The 16,096-nt window shown below is 37.9% G+C and overlaps 1 protein-coding gene across 4 annotated transcripts in view; it reads left to right on the forward strand.

Moving 5' to 3' along the window:
• The window catches only part of ELP2 (elongator acetyltransferase complex subunit 2), a 48,892-nt gene that overhangs the window by 13,041 nt on the left and 19,755 nt on the right, over positions 1–16,096 (forward strand). For 3 of the 4 annotated variants that reach the window (XM_089895084.1, XM_022586995.2, XM_089895083.1), the window contains 11 exons: positions 203–269; positions 932–1,072; positions 2,557–2,652; positions 3,716–3,816; positions 4,004–4,135; positions 7,552–7,701; positions 10,510–10,698; positions 13,020–13,089; positions 13,614–13,709; positions 13,865–13,922; positions 14,538–14,610. In XM_089895084.1, the coding sequence (XP_089751210.1) occupies positions 203–269; positions 932–1,072; positions 2,557–2,652; positions 3,716–3,816; positions 4,004–4,135; positions 7,552–7,701; positions 10,510–10,698; positions 13,020–13,089; positions 13,614–13,709; positions 13,865–13,922; positions 14,538–14,610 (1,173 nt within the window). The remainder of the gene's footprint in view (positions 1–202; positions 270–931; positions 1,073–2,556; positions 2,653–3,715; positions 3,817–4,003; positions 4,136–7,551; positions 7,702–10,509; positions 10,699–13,019; positions 13,090–13,613; positions 13,710–13,864; positions 13,923–14,537; positions 14,611–16,096) is intronic. The other variant, XM_022586996.2, reaches the window with a different exon arrangement.

A 16,096-nucleotide genomic window follows, 5' to 3' on the forward strand; every position in this document is an offset into this window, starting at 1 on the left:
AGGATTGCTCAGTTAAATTTGGATGATTATGAGATTTTTCATTCCCAAATGGGAGCTCTATCTGATGTCTGATCAGATAGTGTTCCCAGTAAAAAAAAAAAAAGCAATACAGTCAGACTGGCTGGGACCAAATTAAGTCACTGATATACATGAGAATATTAAATTCTTACATCAAGTCCTATGATTTTTGTTATCTTACTAGTTTCAGAAAGTGCTTTTTCTATCTGGACATGAGGATTGGATAAGAGGCGTGGAATGGGCAGCCTTTGGTCAGTATGAAATTTTGCTAAAGTACATATAATGGGGACAAGTATGTGTAATTTCAAAGCAGCCTCTTTTTTATTTATTTATTTGGTGGTGCCGGGTCTTAGTTGCAGCAGGCGGGCTCCTTAGTTGTGGCTTGTCGGCTCCTTAGTTGCGGCATGCATGTGGGATCTAGTGCCCTGAGAAGGGATTGAACCCGGGCCCCCTGCATTGGGAGTGTGGAGTCTTAGCCACTGCACCACCAGGGAAGTCCCCCGTGTATGTTTTAATTAAAAATTTTCTTTGTATGTAACATTTTCCTATTGGCCCGATTAGAAAAGAGGATACTTATCCCTTGTATTAACTATTAGTTGGGTTGGTAGAGGATGAAGCAAGTTGATATTTATAAGAGGACACTAGTTGTTACACATGCAGAAATTCTTGAGAAGTTCTTTTCAGAAATTAATAGATTGAATAGGAATACCACATATTATAACCATTTATTAGCATTGTCTATATTTGTCAGTGTTATTGAAAATGAATATAGGTCAAATGAATGAAGGATAAGGAAGCAAAGTCTAATTTTTTCAGGAAATCTAGAAATGTGTATATTGTAGAAGAAAAACTCTTATACTTAAATTTAAGAATAGAATGTTTTAAAAGTAATAAAATTTGTTTTTTTAATTAGGTAGAGATCTTTTCCTAGCAAGCTGTTCACAAGATTGCCTGATACGCATATGGAGGCTGTATATAAAATCGACATTTTTAGAAACTCAGGAAGATGATAATATAAGACTGAAAGAAAATACTTTTACTATAGAAAGTGAAAGTGAGTAATAATGAAAATATTTGATTTAACAATACTCAGGTTTCCTAGCTGATTTACTTATGTTTCACTACACACATATGTGAAGGTTAGGTTTTTGTTTTTTTGTTTTTTGTGGTACGCAGGCCTCTGTTGTGGCCTTTCCCGTTGCGGAGCACAGGCTCCGGACGCGCAGGCTCAGCAGCCATGTGCTCAACGGGCCCAGCCGCTCCGCGGCTATGTGAGATCTTCCCAGACCAGGGCACGAACCCGTGTCCCCTGCATTGGCAGGCGGACTCTCAACCACTGCGCCACCAGGGAAGCCCGAAGGTTAGGTTTTCAGAAGTATCAGATCCCTAGCTGAAACTGATATATGCATTTTTCCTTTTTTATTTTTATATGAGGGTAAGTCATTTTTCATATATGAAACTTATTTTCTTTCTAAACCATGTTAGTGAGATTTTTTTAAATTGCTGAAAATAATGTTATTTTCTCAATAAGTTAGTTTGTAAAATATTACTTAATTTGCAGTTTTAGCATAGGAAGATCTAAAGGGTTAATGTGAATTATTCATACCTTTTTTGGAGGATATTCATCAGAGACAACTAAATCCTTATATTTGAGTAGTATATATAATTCTGATTTCCTTACTGTCTGGCATCAGAACAATAACCCTCCATGGTAGATCCTGTTGGAATGTTGTATTTGAAGGAGATATTTTTGGATGTGTATCTAAATTATAAAATAAGTCCTCAGTAAACATTTCATCCAGGAATATTCTTCTTTGTCATTACTCTTCTTGGTTGTAAAGCCCATTGGAGTTGAGATTTGGTAACAGATTTCTGGAGAGAACCAAGAAATACTATAACCAGCATATTGTGAGTAGCTATTTCCAAATATGAACATTTTTGTGATATTTTCATTAATTATTTTGTTTGAAAGGTCACAGTACTGATTTGACTTCCTTTATTTCTGCATTTATCTTAGGTTTTTTTTTTAAATGGTACTTTAGACCATTACACAAAATGAGTGAGGATAGCAAGGAGGCTGGCATGTCTTTTTTGCTTTTTTTGAGTCTTTTTTGTTTTTTTGGCCGCACTGTGTGGCTTGCAGGATCTTAGCTCCCCAACCAGGAACTGAACCCGGGCCCTTGGCAGTGAAAGTGCGGAGTCCCACTGACTGGACCACCAGGGAATTCCCTGTTTTTGTTTTTTAATTGCAGTGTAAGAGCATCCCTGAAAATTTAAAATAGAACATACTCCTTAATTTTTATTGTGACTAGGTAGTGAAAATGTAAAAAAAATTTATATATCTTTAGAACTTTTTTCTCCTGTAGTTGTGAACAGTGGGTAAAGTTAATGAAATTTAGAATGAATGCTTTTTGTTGAAAATAAATCATGTTCTGTTCTGATTTTTTTTCTTTGGATGTAATTGTACAACCGAGCTGGTTTTGAAAATGTTATTTTTAGAAGAGCTTTGTGGAAAGAATCCTTTTTTTGTTGTTGCAGGTATTAAAATAGCATTTGCAGTTACTCTGGAGACTGTGCTGGCTGGTCATGAAAACTGGGTAAATGCAGTTCATTGGCAGCCTTCATTTTACAAAGGTAGGAAGAAAAACATACACAAAGCTGTCATTTCAGTACAATCTCACTTACAGAATTTTAAGCTGAACAAATGAAGTAGAGGATATTTTTTGAGTGTAATTAGAAATATCAACTATAAGACAGTTTCAAGTTGGCAAAGTGTAATACTGCAGCCCTGTTCTGCTAGACACTCAATTCTATTGAAAATTGTATTTCTAAGGGGGAAAAGTATGCTTCCTGCCATGATGCCATAACTGCCATATGCTTTTTAACTTTTTTTCTTTAAAGTTTTTACCTAGTCCTTATGGGATTTAAGAGAAGTTAACTTTCAAGCCAGCTTCACTGGAACCTTTACCCTTGGAAATATAAAGTTGGTAATACCAAGGTACATCATTTATGAAAAAGTAAAGACTTCCCACTCTTTCTTTTGCCCTTAACTTCTGTTTATGGAGTGACGACTGATGCTGGGGTGTAGAGGTGCGCACGGCAGCAGCCTCATGTTCTTCCCCCAGCCCCTTCCCCAAGACAACAATAGAGAATAGCAATAATTAATGCTCAGGTAATACCATCCAGCTTTTATTATATTATGCCGTATTTGCTGCAGTTAAAAAAAGATAAATTAGATACTATAGATACTGGGGAATCCCTGTATAGATTTTCCTGAACCTTTTCCCCTTCATCCTTCCCTTGAGGCTGAATTCAGTGTATATTATTCCCATGCATATTTTTATACTTCTGCACATTTATGTAACCATAAACAGTATTGTTTTACAGCTATTAAAACTTGATATCAATATGCCTTTGTCCTCGTACGACCTGTCTTTTTAGCTTAACATGGTTTGGATTCATGTAACTCTAATTTACTTATTTTTATTGCAGTATAATATTTCATTGTCTAAATATTACCACAACTTGTTTATCTGGTCTTCTACTGATAGACTTTTGTGTTGTTTCCAATGTTTTGCTATTGCAGTGCAACAGTGAATGTTCTTATAGTACCAATGTTGTGTTTTTCTGGTAATCTACAAACAGAATGCTTGTTGATCACCTAAAGGCATTAGTTTTTTGTTTTTTTTTTCTTTAGATGGTGTTCTGCAACAGCCAATGAGATTGTTGTCTGCCTCAATGGATAAAACCATGATTCTTTGGGCTCCAGATGAAGAGTCAGGCGTTTGGCTAGAACAGGTAAAATGTGAATACTTAAGGAACAGAAAACTGGGTTTATTAGACAGTAAATCCCAAGTCTGTATTCCTAGAGCTGCAAATATTTGCTCTTTGTGTACGTTAAATAAGTGAGAACATCATCTCTGGAATGAGTGATTTCTGTTGTGAGAAATTGGTTCTGAATTGTTTTCCGTCTATCGTTGAATAGGTTCGAGTAGGAGAAGTAGGTGGCAATACCCTGGGATTTTATGATTGCCAGTTCAGTGAAGATGGCTCCATGATCATTGCTCATGCTTTCCACGGGGCACTGCACCTTTGGAAACAGAATGCCACTAACCCAGTAAGAAAAGTGCTTTTAAATCATTTCTGATTAGATAGAGTGAATCCTACATGAAACCTAGGAAAACAGTGTTGTTTTATATATAACACTCTACAGAAACATAGTAGAGGCATTTAAGTTCAGGTGGCATCACTTCTTTATGTAAATTTATTCTGTAGTTATATTAGGTAAGAAACTCATGCTTTTCTAAGAATAAAATTCAGTTGTCCAGCATTGTTGAGATATTGAAATTTGCAGGTAGGTAAACTTACGTAAGGGAAGTTTAAGCTGTATAAATTTTAAGCTCTCCATTAAAGCTATATTCGTTTTGTGGTAGGAGTTTTTCCTAAAATGTATAATTTCTTTGCCTTTTTAAAAATTAATTTTCTTTTTTAATTAATTAATTTATTTTTGGTTGTGTTGGGTCTTCGTTGCTGTGCACAGGCTCTCTCTAGTTGCTGTGAGTGGGGGCTACTCTTCGTTGTGGTGCACGGACTTCTCATTGCAGTGGCTTCTCTTGTTGTGGAGCATGGGCTCTAGGCACGCAGGCTTCAGTAGTTGTGGCTCGCAGGCTCAGTAGTTGTGGCTCACGGGCTCTAGAGCACAGGCTCAGTAGTTGTGGTGCACGTGCTTAGTTGCTCCGTGGCATGTGGGATCTTCCCGGACCAGAGCTCGAACCCATGTCCCCTGCATTGGCAGGTAGATTCTTAACCACTGCGCCACCAGGAAAGTCCCTCTTTGTCTTCTTAAAAATAACATAATTTGATATTTTCCTGTTGGATAGCTAGGTACTCCATTGATAATTATTGAATGAATGACTGACACAGGGCATTAGAAGCACCTGTTATTTTATGACAGAATATATTAATTCTCTCAGGGGCTCTTGATATGTGTAATTCTAAATAGTCCTCCAAATATTGGGCTCTTCTAGATCTTATAGTTTTTAGCCTCTTCTCAGAGAGGGGTAATCTTCCTCTAATCATTTAGCTGCCTCTCAGCATTATTCCAATCTCTTCTTTCTAATTTGCTTCTGATCTGCTTTTTTGGGTTTGGGGAAATGAGATAGCAGGAAAAGTGGGTAGGAGCACACGGATCTTGGCCCTAGCACTTATTAGCTGTGTTTTTGAGGTCATTACTGAACTTTTGTCTCAGGTTCCTCATCAGTAAAATGTGGACAGTAATAGCACCTACTCAGAGGATTTTTATGATACTAAAATGAATTAATATTGGTATAGTATGAGAAGTAGGGCCTGGTACGTACTGGGTACTATATATTTTAAATACATAAATCAAAGAAGTCAGAACATAGAGCAAAATGTGAGTTAGCAGATTTTGAATGTGCATCTAATGGTTTCCCTTACAAAGTAAAAATTCATAGAGCCCCAGTGGTGCAATTGGTTAGTGTGTGGTACTTAAGTACAAATTCATGGATTTGCATGACCTTTAGTTTGTGGGCTTTGTAATAGTTGTGTCAGGTAGGAGGATTTGAATTCTCAGTGTATGGAGTGATTTACTTTTCCCTTGTATCTTCGATTTGGAGTTGATCTTTAAGATTGTTTTTACTGTTAAATGAACCAGGGAACCATTAGCTATGACACTTGTAAATAAGATATTTTTTAGGATAAATGTAATTTTGTTCTTTTTTTTTTTTTTACTTTATTTTTGGCTGTGTTGGGTCTTCGTAGCTGCGTGCGGGCCTTCTCTAGTTGTGGCTCACGGGGGCTACTCTTCATTGTGGTGTGCAGGCCTTCTCACTGTGGTGGCTTCTCTTGTTGCAGAGCATGGGCCCTAGAGCGTGGGCTTCGGTAGTTGTGGCTCGCGGGCTCTAGAGAGCAGGCTCAGTAGTTGTGGTGCACGGGCTTAGTTGCTCCGTGGCATGTGGGATCTTCCTGGACCAGGGTTCGAACCTGTGTCCTCTGCATTGGCAGGCGGATTCCCAACCACTGCACCACCAGGGAAGTCCCTTAATTTTGTTCAGAGCTCCTTTGAGCTGTATTTCAGCTGGTCTTCAGAGGGCCTTCATAGAAAAAAGCATCAGTTAAGTAGGGAGAAACTCAAACCAGAGGACAGAATTTCACTGTACTTTTGCTTGTAACTTGACTTCATATTTATAATAGTTATTTACCAAGTATTTAGGGTGATTTTTTATAGACTTTTGTTTATTTTAAATATATTTTTTTGCTTTTTGATGAGGACCGATTTTAAAGTCTTTCATTGAATTTGTTACAATATTGCTTCTGTTTTATGGTTTGGTTTTTTGGCCGAGAGGCATGTGGGATCTTAGCTCCCCGACCGGAGATCAAACCCGCACTCCCTGCATTGGAAGGTGAAGTCTTAACCACTGGACTGCCAGGGAAGTCCCTAGACTTTATTTTTTAGAGAAATTTTAAGTTTACAGAAAAACTGAGCAGAAAATGCAGAGTTCCCATTTTCCCCTTCCCCCCCACATGCACAGCCTCCTCCATTGTCAGCATCCCGCACCAGAGTGGAAATTTATTACAATCAGGGGTGATTTCTAAAAACAAACACTGCCCTTTAGGACTGTACCCATAGTCAAAAGTGCTGCACTTTGTTCAGAACTTTTTGGAACCTCCCATTAGTGCTAACTTTAGAATCAATTTTTATGTCACAGAAGAAATTAACAGCATTTCTTTGTTCCAGCCTATTTATGTTTTTGACCAGAAAATAATATAGCTTAGCTGACCATACTAATTAGACTTGGCTTTGAATGACCTTTTAGCTCTTTATACAAATATAATTTTCCTCTAAAGTTCAAGTTTTACCACCGCTTGAGTTGTTGAAAAAGAAGCTCTGTGGACCACGCATATGACATTTTCTGCATTTCATTTCACTGTTTATGTGGTTGCTGATGCAGGTTCCCTCAGGAGGTGGACTAACTATGTTTGATTTGACCTCTGTCCTCTACACCTGCAGCTCTTTTCACTTAATAAAGCAAGTTGGTCAGGCACACACAATCTACAGACTCACATTACACAGTGCTCTACTATTTAGTTTGACAGATAAATACTCACATAGTATCTAGTATGGGCCAGCCTTGTACAAATATAGATTCATCTAATTCTTGTAACAAACGTATGATCTAGGTAGCTCTTTTACAGAAGGGTTAATTGAGGCACAAAAAGGTTAGGCAGTGTTCTAGGAGGCAGTCATAACTGATGAATGGGGGGGACTTTCCCAAGGTTACTGCTTTGAAGGACACAACGCATGCTTGAATGTTTAAGTTCTAATATATTGATACTTGACTGGAAAACAGATCCTATTACTTTAAGTTCCCATCTTGTTTACTTAGCTCTTCACCTTGCTTGAGGGCTAAGGTCTTTCCCATATCAGACCTGAGGGATGAAGGCATTATCAGGTCTTTGATAATTATGATGGTCTTTGATTATTTTGATGTGTCATGAGCACTTGCATTGCAGAGAGAGTGGACTCCAGAGATTGTTATTTCAGGACACTTTGATGGTGTCCAAGACCTAACATGGGATCCAGAAGGAGAATTTATCATTACTGTTGGTAATGACCAGACAACTCGACTTTTTGCTCCATGGAAGAGAAAAGACCAATCACAGGTAAAATGTCTTCCTACTTGACTGATCCACTTTACAAAACATCCATGAGCACATGAAAAGTGGGGCAGCAACATTAGCCATTAGGGAAATGCAGATTAAATCCATGATGAGATGCCACTGTACACCCTCTAGAATGGCTAAGGTATAAAATACTGACAGTAGCAAGTGGTTGTAAGGATGCCGAGTGACCGGATCTTTCTTACATTGCTAATGGGAATGCAAAATGGTATAGCCACTCTGGAAAACGGTTTCCTATTTTCTTAAAAACTGAAGCATTCCAAAGAAGACATACAGATGGCCAACAGACCCATGAAAAGATGCTCAGCATCACTGATCATCAGGGAAATGCAAATCAAAACCACAATGAGTTACCACCTCACACCTGTCAGAATGGCCATCATCAAATAGATAACAAATAATGACTGTTGGCCAGGAGGTGGAGAAGAGGAGTCCTCCTGCACTGTTGGTGGGAATGTAAGTTTGGTGCAGCCACTGTGGAAAATGGTATTGAGGTTTCTCAGAATATTAAAAATAGGACCACCCCATGATCTAGCAGTCTCACTTCTGGGTATTTACTTGAAGAAAACAAAAACACTAATTAGAAAAAATGTATTCACCTCTTTGTTTATTGAAGCATTATTTATAATAGCCAAGATATGGAAGCAGCTAAGTGTCCATTGATGAGTAGATAAAGAAAATGTGGTATATAGGCAATGGAATATTACTCAGCTATTAAAAAAATGAAGTCTGAAATATATGCACAACTGAGTCACTTTGCTGTACAGCAGAAATTAACACAACATTGTAGATCAACTACTTCAATAAAATTAAAAAATAAAAAACTTTTAAAAATGGAAAAAAAAATGAAGTCTTGCCATTTATCACAACATGGATCTAGAGGATATTGTGCTGAGTGAAATAAGTCAGATAGAGAAAGACAAATACCTTATGATCTCATATGTGGAATCTAAAAAACAAAACAAACGAACAAAGTGAAAACAGACTTATAGATACAAAGAAAAAAACGGGTGTTTGCCAGAGGTTTGGAGCCAGGTGAAATAGGTGAAGGGATTAAGAGGCACAAACTTCCAGTTATAAATAAGTCACAAGAGTGTGATATACAGCATAAGAAATATGGTCAATAATGCTGTAATTACTTTGTATGGGGACAGGTGGTTACTAGACTTACCATGGTCGACGATTTTGTAATGTATTTAAATGTCGAGTCACTATGTTATACACCTGAAACTAACATAACACCACATTTTATTTCAACTGTATTTCAGTTAAAGGAAACTTAAGCATACACATATTCTTTATAATTCAAACAATTAAAATGTTAGCTGTCAAAATGTGTTTACTTCAGTTCCACATAAAAGTTCTCATAATACCTTGTAATTTTAGGTTTAACTCATTAGGAAACACTAACAAGGGAATTCCCTGATGGTCCAGTGGCTGAGACTCTGTATTTTCACTGCCGAGGGCTCGGGTTTGGGTTCGGTCCCTGGTCAAGGAACTAGGATTCCACAGACCGTGTGGCGCAGCCAAAAAAAGAAAGAAACACTATCAAGTCTGTAGTAAAAGCTAATTTCTAACATCATATAGTGTTAAATAATAGTGGTCGAGGCCAGTTTTTGTTCAAGGAACTTTTCAGGCTTGGCCCTGAGCTTTAAAAAACCGCAATAAAACTTTACCACTATAAACCATTGAACTGTATACTCAGAGAAACTATGGTCAGCTTCAGTTTCTGATAAAAATTCATGGAACTGACTCTGGGTCAGTCTATGAAGCTAATGAAATTGGCCACTGACATTTCTGCTTCAGCAGCATGTGGTAGATTAAAATTGGTAGAGTTGAGGACATTGGGAACAACACTATAGTCAAGTAAAAAGCAAGGCAAATAATTTTGGAGTGGTTTTCTGTGGCTCTTGGTAATTTGTTATCAGTATAACTCAGTTGTTGTTTATTCATGATCCTTTAAAAAAAAATCAATAAATCAGACTTTACCAAAATGTGAAATTCTACTCTTTGAAAGACATTGTCAGGGGAATGAAAAGTCACAAACTGGGAGAAAGTATTTACAAAACATATACCTGATAAAGATTTTTATCTAGAGTATATAAAGAACTTTTTGGAACTCAGTAATAAGAAAACAATCCATTTTTTAAAAAAAGGGGGCAAAAGATGTTTATCCAAAGAAGATGTATGGATGGAAAATAAGAACAGGAAAAGATTCTCAACACCATTAGTCATTAGGGAAATGCACATTAAAGCTACAATGAGATACCATGACACCCCTATTAGAATGATACAGTTGAAAGACTGACTGCACGAGTGTTGATGAGGGAGGGTGTGGGCAGCTGGATCTCTCATACACTGCTGGTGGGATTCTAAACTGTACAGCCACTTTGGGAAATCATTTGGCAGTTTCTTAAAAATTTAAATATACATCCACATCATCCAGTTATTATACCCATAGGTAATATTTACCCAAGAGAAATATATTCATGTAGACTTATACACGAAAATTTGTGACTTTTTCTAGTAAGACAAAAACTGGAAAACAACCCAAATGTCTGTAAGTAGGTGAACAGATCAACAAGTTGTGGTATAGCTGTACAAGGGAATACTACTCAGCAATAAAAAGTATTGATCTGTTGATAAACAGAACAACTTGGATGAATCTGCCCCATGGTCACATTTCCATGGCATAATGAATGATTTTGTGTCTGGTATTTTGTGATTGTTGAAAAGAATTCAGTTTTTGAAACGTGTGATCATTTTTGTTTATCTTATTTTGATACCCAGGTGACCTGGCATGAAATTGCAAGGCCTCAGATACATGGATATGACCTGAAATGTTTGGCAATGATCAGTAGGTTTCAGTTTGTATCTGGAGCAGATGAAAAAGTTCTTCGAGTATTTTCTGCACCTCGAATTTTTGTGGAAAATTTTTGTGCCATTACGGGTCAGTCACTGAATCACGTGCTTTGTAATGTGAGTATTCCTCTAAATGTTTTAACTAGATCTAGTTAACCCTTCATATAAAATTTTAGGGCTTCCCTGGTGGCGCAGTGGTTGAGAGTCCGCCTGCTGATGCAGGGGACACGGGTTCATGTCCTGGTCTGGGAAGATCCCACATGCCGCGGAGCGGCTGGGCCCGTGAGCCATGGCTGCTGAGCCTGCGCGTCCGGAGCCTGTGCTCCGCAACGGGAGAGGCCCGCGTACCAAAAAAAAAAAAGAAAATTTTAGAAAGTTTCACTTAAGGCTGTAAATGAGTATATGGGTAGAAAGAAAGTCAAATCATTTTATTATTGGCTTGACAAACTTTTGTGTGCACTGTGGCAGGCAGTAAATTAAATATTAATATAAGAAATTTTGTAACAGTTAAGCCCAAGAGACTGTAAAGAATTAAAATGTTAAATTAAGGCACGAATACTATGCGTCTTCACTGTGCTTGGTAACTACGATAAAACAAAGCATAATAGATGGGTCATATTTTCAAGGAGATTACCATCTAGATGTAGATTAGGGGTAGTGGACAATGGAACGAATGTACCTGTAATTATTAGATGAAACCAGTTAATTGCTAAATCTTGTGACTAAAGTAATTTTCATAGGAGGAAGTGGTCGCTGTAGTAGAATAATGAGAAAATGGGGCTTCATTTGAGTTTTGAAAGGGTAAGTTTTTATTAATGTTTGTTTATACCCCCTTTCTACAAAAGATTTGAGCACTTACAAAAATACATAGGTTATAAACATTATAAAGTAACCAGTTATGAAGGAAGGGAAAGTAAGTAGGAAGGTAGTTGTGTTACACAGAAGTGCACGTCATACAGTCCGTTGCAGCACTTAGAGTTGGGTCATGAATTTGCTTCTGATCTTGAAAAGGATGAGTACAATTTTGATAGGCAGATGGAAGGACAGAGAGCAGTGGGGTGGCCAGAGCTGCTTGAATGAAGAGTATATAGAGGGAAATGGAGGGGCTGGGGGAAAGTCAAATGGTGGAGGACCTTGGGAGGCAGGCATAGTTCAGACTCTGGTACCAGCGGAGGTCCCTAAACAAAGAAAGTGATGAAAAGCACTTTGGGGCGAAGAGTTATGTGGGAGCAGGATACCTTTGAGCCCAGAGACTTTGAAGGCAGGGACACTAGCACCGGTCTGGGTAAGACTGGAGAAGAAAGTAAGAGTCATTTTAAAAGAAATGTCCAACTATGTTTCTTGGAGTGTATCATGGGTGCCTCAGGCCACAGGCTCTCTTGATTAGGTAAAGGAGATGAAAGATTCTGTTATGCTGTTTCTAATGCTAATGGACAGTGGAACAAGATCAAAAGGGAGGCCTCAACTGGTTATTATACCGTGCTGAGCATATGGTGGTGGAGGGCAAGTTGGTTTGAGGATCTGACAATTCTAGGGATTGAAATGTGGTTTTAGGATTCCATAAGAGGCTAGTCCCAGGTGTATATTCAATTCTGTGTCCTAAGATACAGGAATCCTGTAGACTGGAAAGCCTCTTGCTGCTTTTTGGGTTTGTTCCCATACTAAATGTTGGGATATATAGTAATGCCTCTTATTGCTCTTTTCCATGGTGTTTTATTTTTCTTGTTTTCTAAAATAAAGCATCCGTTTCAGGTACCTATTCTTGGTGATGGTTTAAATTCCCATAGCTCATGTTTGTGTTCAGTTCCAGCCCCTGTATTAAAATTTAAATTGTAAGAAATGCTCTTAGCTTATGGACATGTGCCAATTTTGATGGTTAGCATTTGTTTCATATGTAATAATTTAATTGATATTGTAGGATATAAGCAGATTATTGCCACTTCAAAGGGCACTCTGTTACAAGGTTTTAAAATATTCAAAATTTTAAATATGTTTAATGAAAATACTATGTGCCTTCCTGGGAAACATGTGTGTTTATATGAGCATCACCAGGGATGTGCCTGTGAGACACTTGGAAATAAAGCTCCAGACCTTCCATTCTCAGCCCATTCTTTGCTAGAAGCCGGCACAGTGCTTTCCTTGTCACACCCTGACACCCATTGAGCTGTCAGGGTTCGATGAGCTTGTGGATGAGAGGATGCCCGACTTTATGGATTGGGTCGGGGCTGGGGATTAGCTGGAGCCTCTCTGCTGGAGAGTGATTGCTTAGTATTGCATCTCTCAGTTCAGGAAATGGAAGTGTGGGCAGATATCCACACAGAATGGTAAAATGGTCTTTACACTGCTTCTCAGCATTTGTGAGCATAACATTTTTTTATAGTGACTGAGGTAACAGTAACTTTTAGCATTTAAAACATGTATCATACTTTTTATTCCAGCAAGATGGTGATCTTCCAGAAGGAGCTACCGTCCCTGCTTTGGGATTATCAAATAAAGCTGTCTTTCAGGGTAAGGCTTTCGTCTCCAAAATTACTGAACCTATAGTGGTGCTTAAAACCTAGTTACACATTTGTATATTATGTACCTAATGTTCATTACAGGTGATTTATTATTTTTAAAAATCACAGTACATGCATCTCCTGTCAGATATTTCATGGTAAGTACTCTGTGTACACATGCAGACCCTGAAATAGGTGCTGCTTTTACAAAGTGTATTTCATGGAGCACTCACAACCACAGATGCTAATGTGGATAGCTTGAAAAATGTGTTCCACAGTATAAAAAGTTTGGGAAACATTAGGTCAAAGGAAAAGGAAGGAATCTATGGAATTGACCAGTGCTCTAAGGAGCGCATTTGGAAAATACCAGAGTAATGGAAATACCCTTGGCTTTGCCATCACGCGAATACAGCGTTGAATTACACTGCCTTCAGGTACCACTATTTTCTAACTAGTGGCCTTAATATTGGGACATGTGCAGGAGACATAAAGTTGGTGACTACATTCATGATGTTGATGTTTGTTTTAAACTAGGAGATACAGCGTCTCAGCCTTCTGATGAAGAGGAGCTGTTAACTAGTACTGGTTTCGAATATCACCAGGTGGCCTTTCAACCCTCCATACTTACTGGTAAGAAAAGGCAAAAAGATGGTTCGCTAGAATCATTAGTACAGTACACATAGTATGGGGTCTGTCACCACTGACCTCAATAAGTGCTGCAGAATTCACTTGTTTATCTGCATGAAAGTGGAAAAATTAATTGCAATGCTATAAATTTATTGTAGAACCTCCCACTGAGGATCATCTTCTGCAAAATACTTTGTGGCCTGAAGTTCAAAAACTGTAAGTTAAATTGTACTTAGCTCTTTAGTCTGATTCGATCGTAACTTGTGATGCCCCCTTCCCAACCAGTTTGATTTTCTCCTTTGCTTTCCTCTTACCTACATTTTCCCTCCTGCTGTAAACATCTCTTGATGGCCTTCATAAGGGGTGAAAATCAAACTTCACATAGATATTTATATTGCTATGTATTATATTTACTAGATTTATTGGTCTTGATTTTTAAAGTAGAGAGACATAACACTATTTTTTTTCCTTTTTAAAAAAAATTTTAAGTTTTGTTATTCTCTTGGTCTTTTTTTTCCTACAGTGTTTCCCTATCAGGACCTTTCTATGGTTTGTTATTTATGGTAGTGGCTGGCTGGCGGTGAAAACTTGTATTTTAATCTAGTTGTTTGAATAAGTTGTATTACTACTAGGAAGTTGGCATTTTTCTCCAGTCTCTGCTTTTACCCCAAATATTTACCTAGACAAAAGTACAATGTTTCTTAAAAGAACTGTGTGTTAGCTGGAGAGATTGATTTCTTTTCTCATTTAAAAATTTTGCAGCACAAGAATAGGTACATTTACTAATTACCTACTTACAGGGGTCATCCATTTTCTCTTTTTAAATTTTAGATACGGACATGGTTATGAAATATTTTCTGTTGCTTGTAGCAATTCAAAGACACTGCTTGCCTCAGCTTGTAAGGTAGGGCATTTTACTTTTTTATTCTACTTGGTCACAGGTTATTTGCGTCATCAGGCTCCTGCAAGCTTAGTAGTGATGGAGGCAGAATTTGACACGAAAGGCCACAGGTGCCTGATTTTTCTGAATCTTGCTTTCTCAGTCTCTTTATTCTGTCCCATCAGAAGCTTGCAGTTGCCTTTTAAATCTGTTTCAGCTGCACATTTTTGTTCTTAAATACTTGGTTTGAGCTGATTTATGCCCCTACTCAAACTATTTAATCAGGTATCTTAAAATGAGAGCTAAAAATGTGGTAACATAAATTTTTAGTAATGGGAGTCCTGGAGACAGGGGAATGAGAAGGTGAAACCCTGCACCATGTATGCCATCTGACCATCTCTTGAGGACACTGTGGGTGCTGACCTAAGTGAGTAGAGTCCCTTGGCCCTTGCCACGGTGAGGCAGGATGGTGGCCAGCTCAGTGAGCCACCAGCACGTGACACTGCGGAATAGTGCATCTCAGACATCTGCCTGGGAGAATGATCTTGAACTTGCTATTCAGTATTTATCTATATACTGTGGAGGATTGTGTGAAAGGTCTGAGACCTACACATTCCCCTAACTTTCCTAAAATTTATTTATTAAAACACCAAGAAAATTTATTTATCTGTTTTAAGCATGATGATGAGAGCTGCCCACCTGGATGGGCACCTATGGGGTTTTTTTGTTTTGGGGGTTTTTTGGTATGTTTGTTTTTTGTCCCTGCTCTTGCTGTGGTTTCTTGCTACTGGCCTGTATTGAGGGACATCCTAGGAAATAATTGTTGTGCTCCTTCTGCCCCACCCCCTTGTTTGTTGTCCTCTTTGTGAGGGTGGTACTGAGAGGGTGGTACTTCCTTCTGTTAATACAAGGGCCTTTGGAAAGAATAGGGCATAAGTAGCAAGAATAACTGTGCTTCTACTGAGCAGCTAATTTGTGTCTTAGGGCACTGTCAATCACATAATTATTTTCTCCTTTTCAAGTTGGCTCACTTGTAGCAAGTATGTGCATTTCTTTTTTGAACTAACATTTTTAGCTGCTTTATTTAGGTGTCATTAGCGTGCTGTCAACTGCATGTTGAAAGTGAACAATTTGATAAATTCTGACATATGTTTATACCTGTGAAATCATCACTACATATCAAGATAGTGAACATACCATCAGCCCCCCAAATTTCCTCTGCCCCATCCCTAGTAAACCACTAATCTGCTTTTTATCATGATAGAGTAGTTTACATTTTCTAAATTTTTGTATGAATGGAGTCATATAGTATGCACTCTTTTTCATCTGGCTTTTTTCATTTAGCATAATAATTTGAGATTCATCCATGTTGTTGCATGTATCAGTTGCTCATTTTTTTTTTCTGCATAGTCTTCCCTTTTACAGATATACTACAATTTGTTGATCCATACACTTATTAATGGACATTTGGGTGATTTCCAGTTTTTGGCTTTTATTAATAAAGCAGTTA

The sequence above is a fragment of the Delphinapterus leucas genome, chromosome 14, assembly GCF_059928025.1.
Source record: "Delphinapterus leucas isolate spDelLeu-1000000601 "Yukka" chromosome 14, BTC_Dleu_Yukka2, whole genome shotgun sequence".
Classification (NCBI taxonomy): Eukaryota; Metazoa; Chordata; class Mammalia; order Artiodactyla; family Monodontidae; genus Delphinapterus; species Delphinapterus leucas.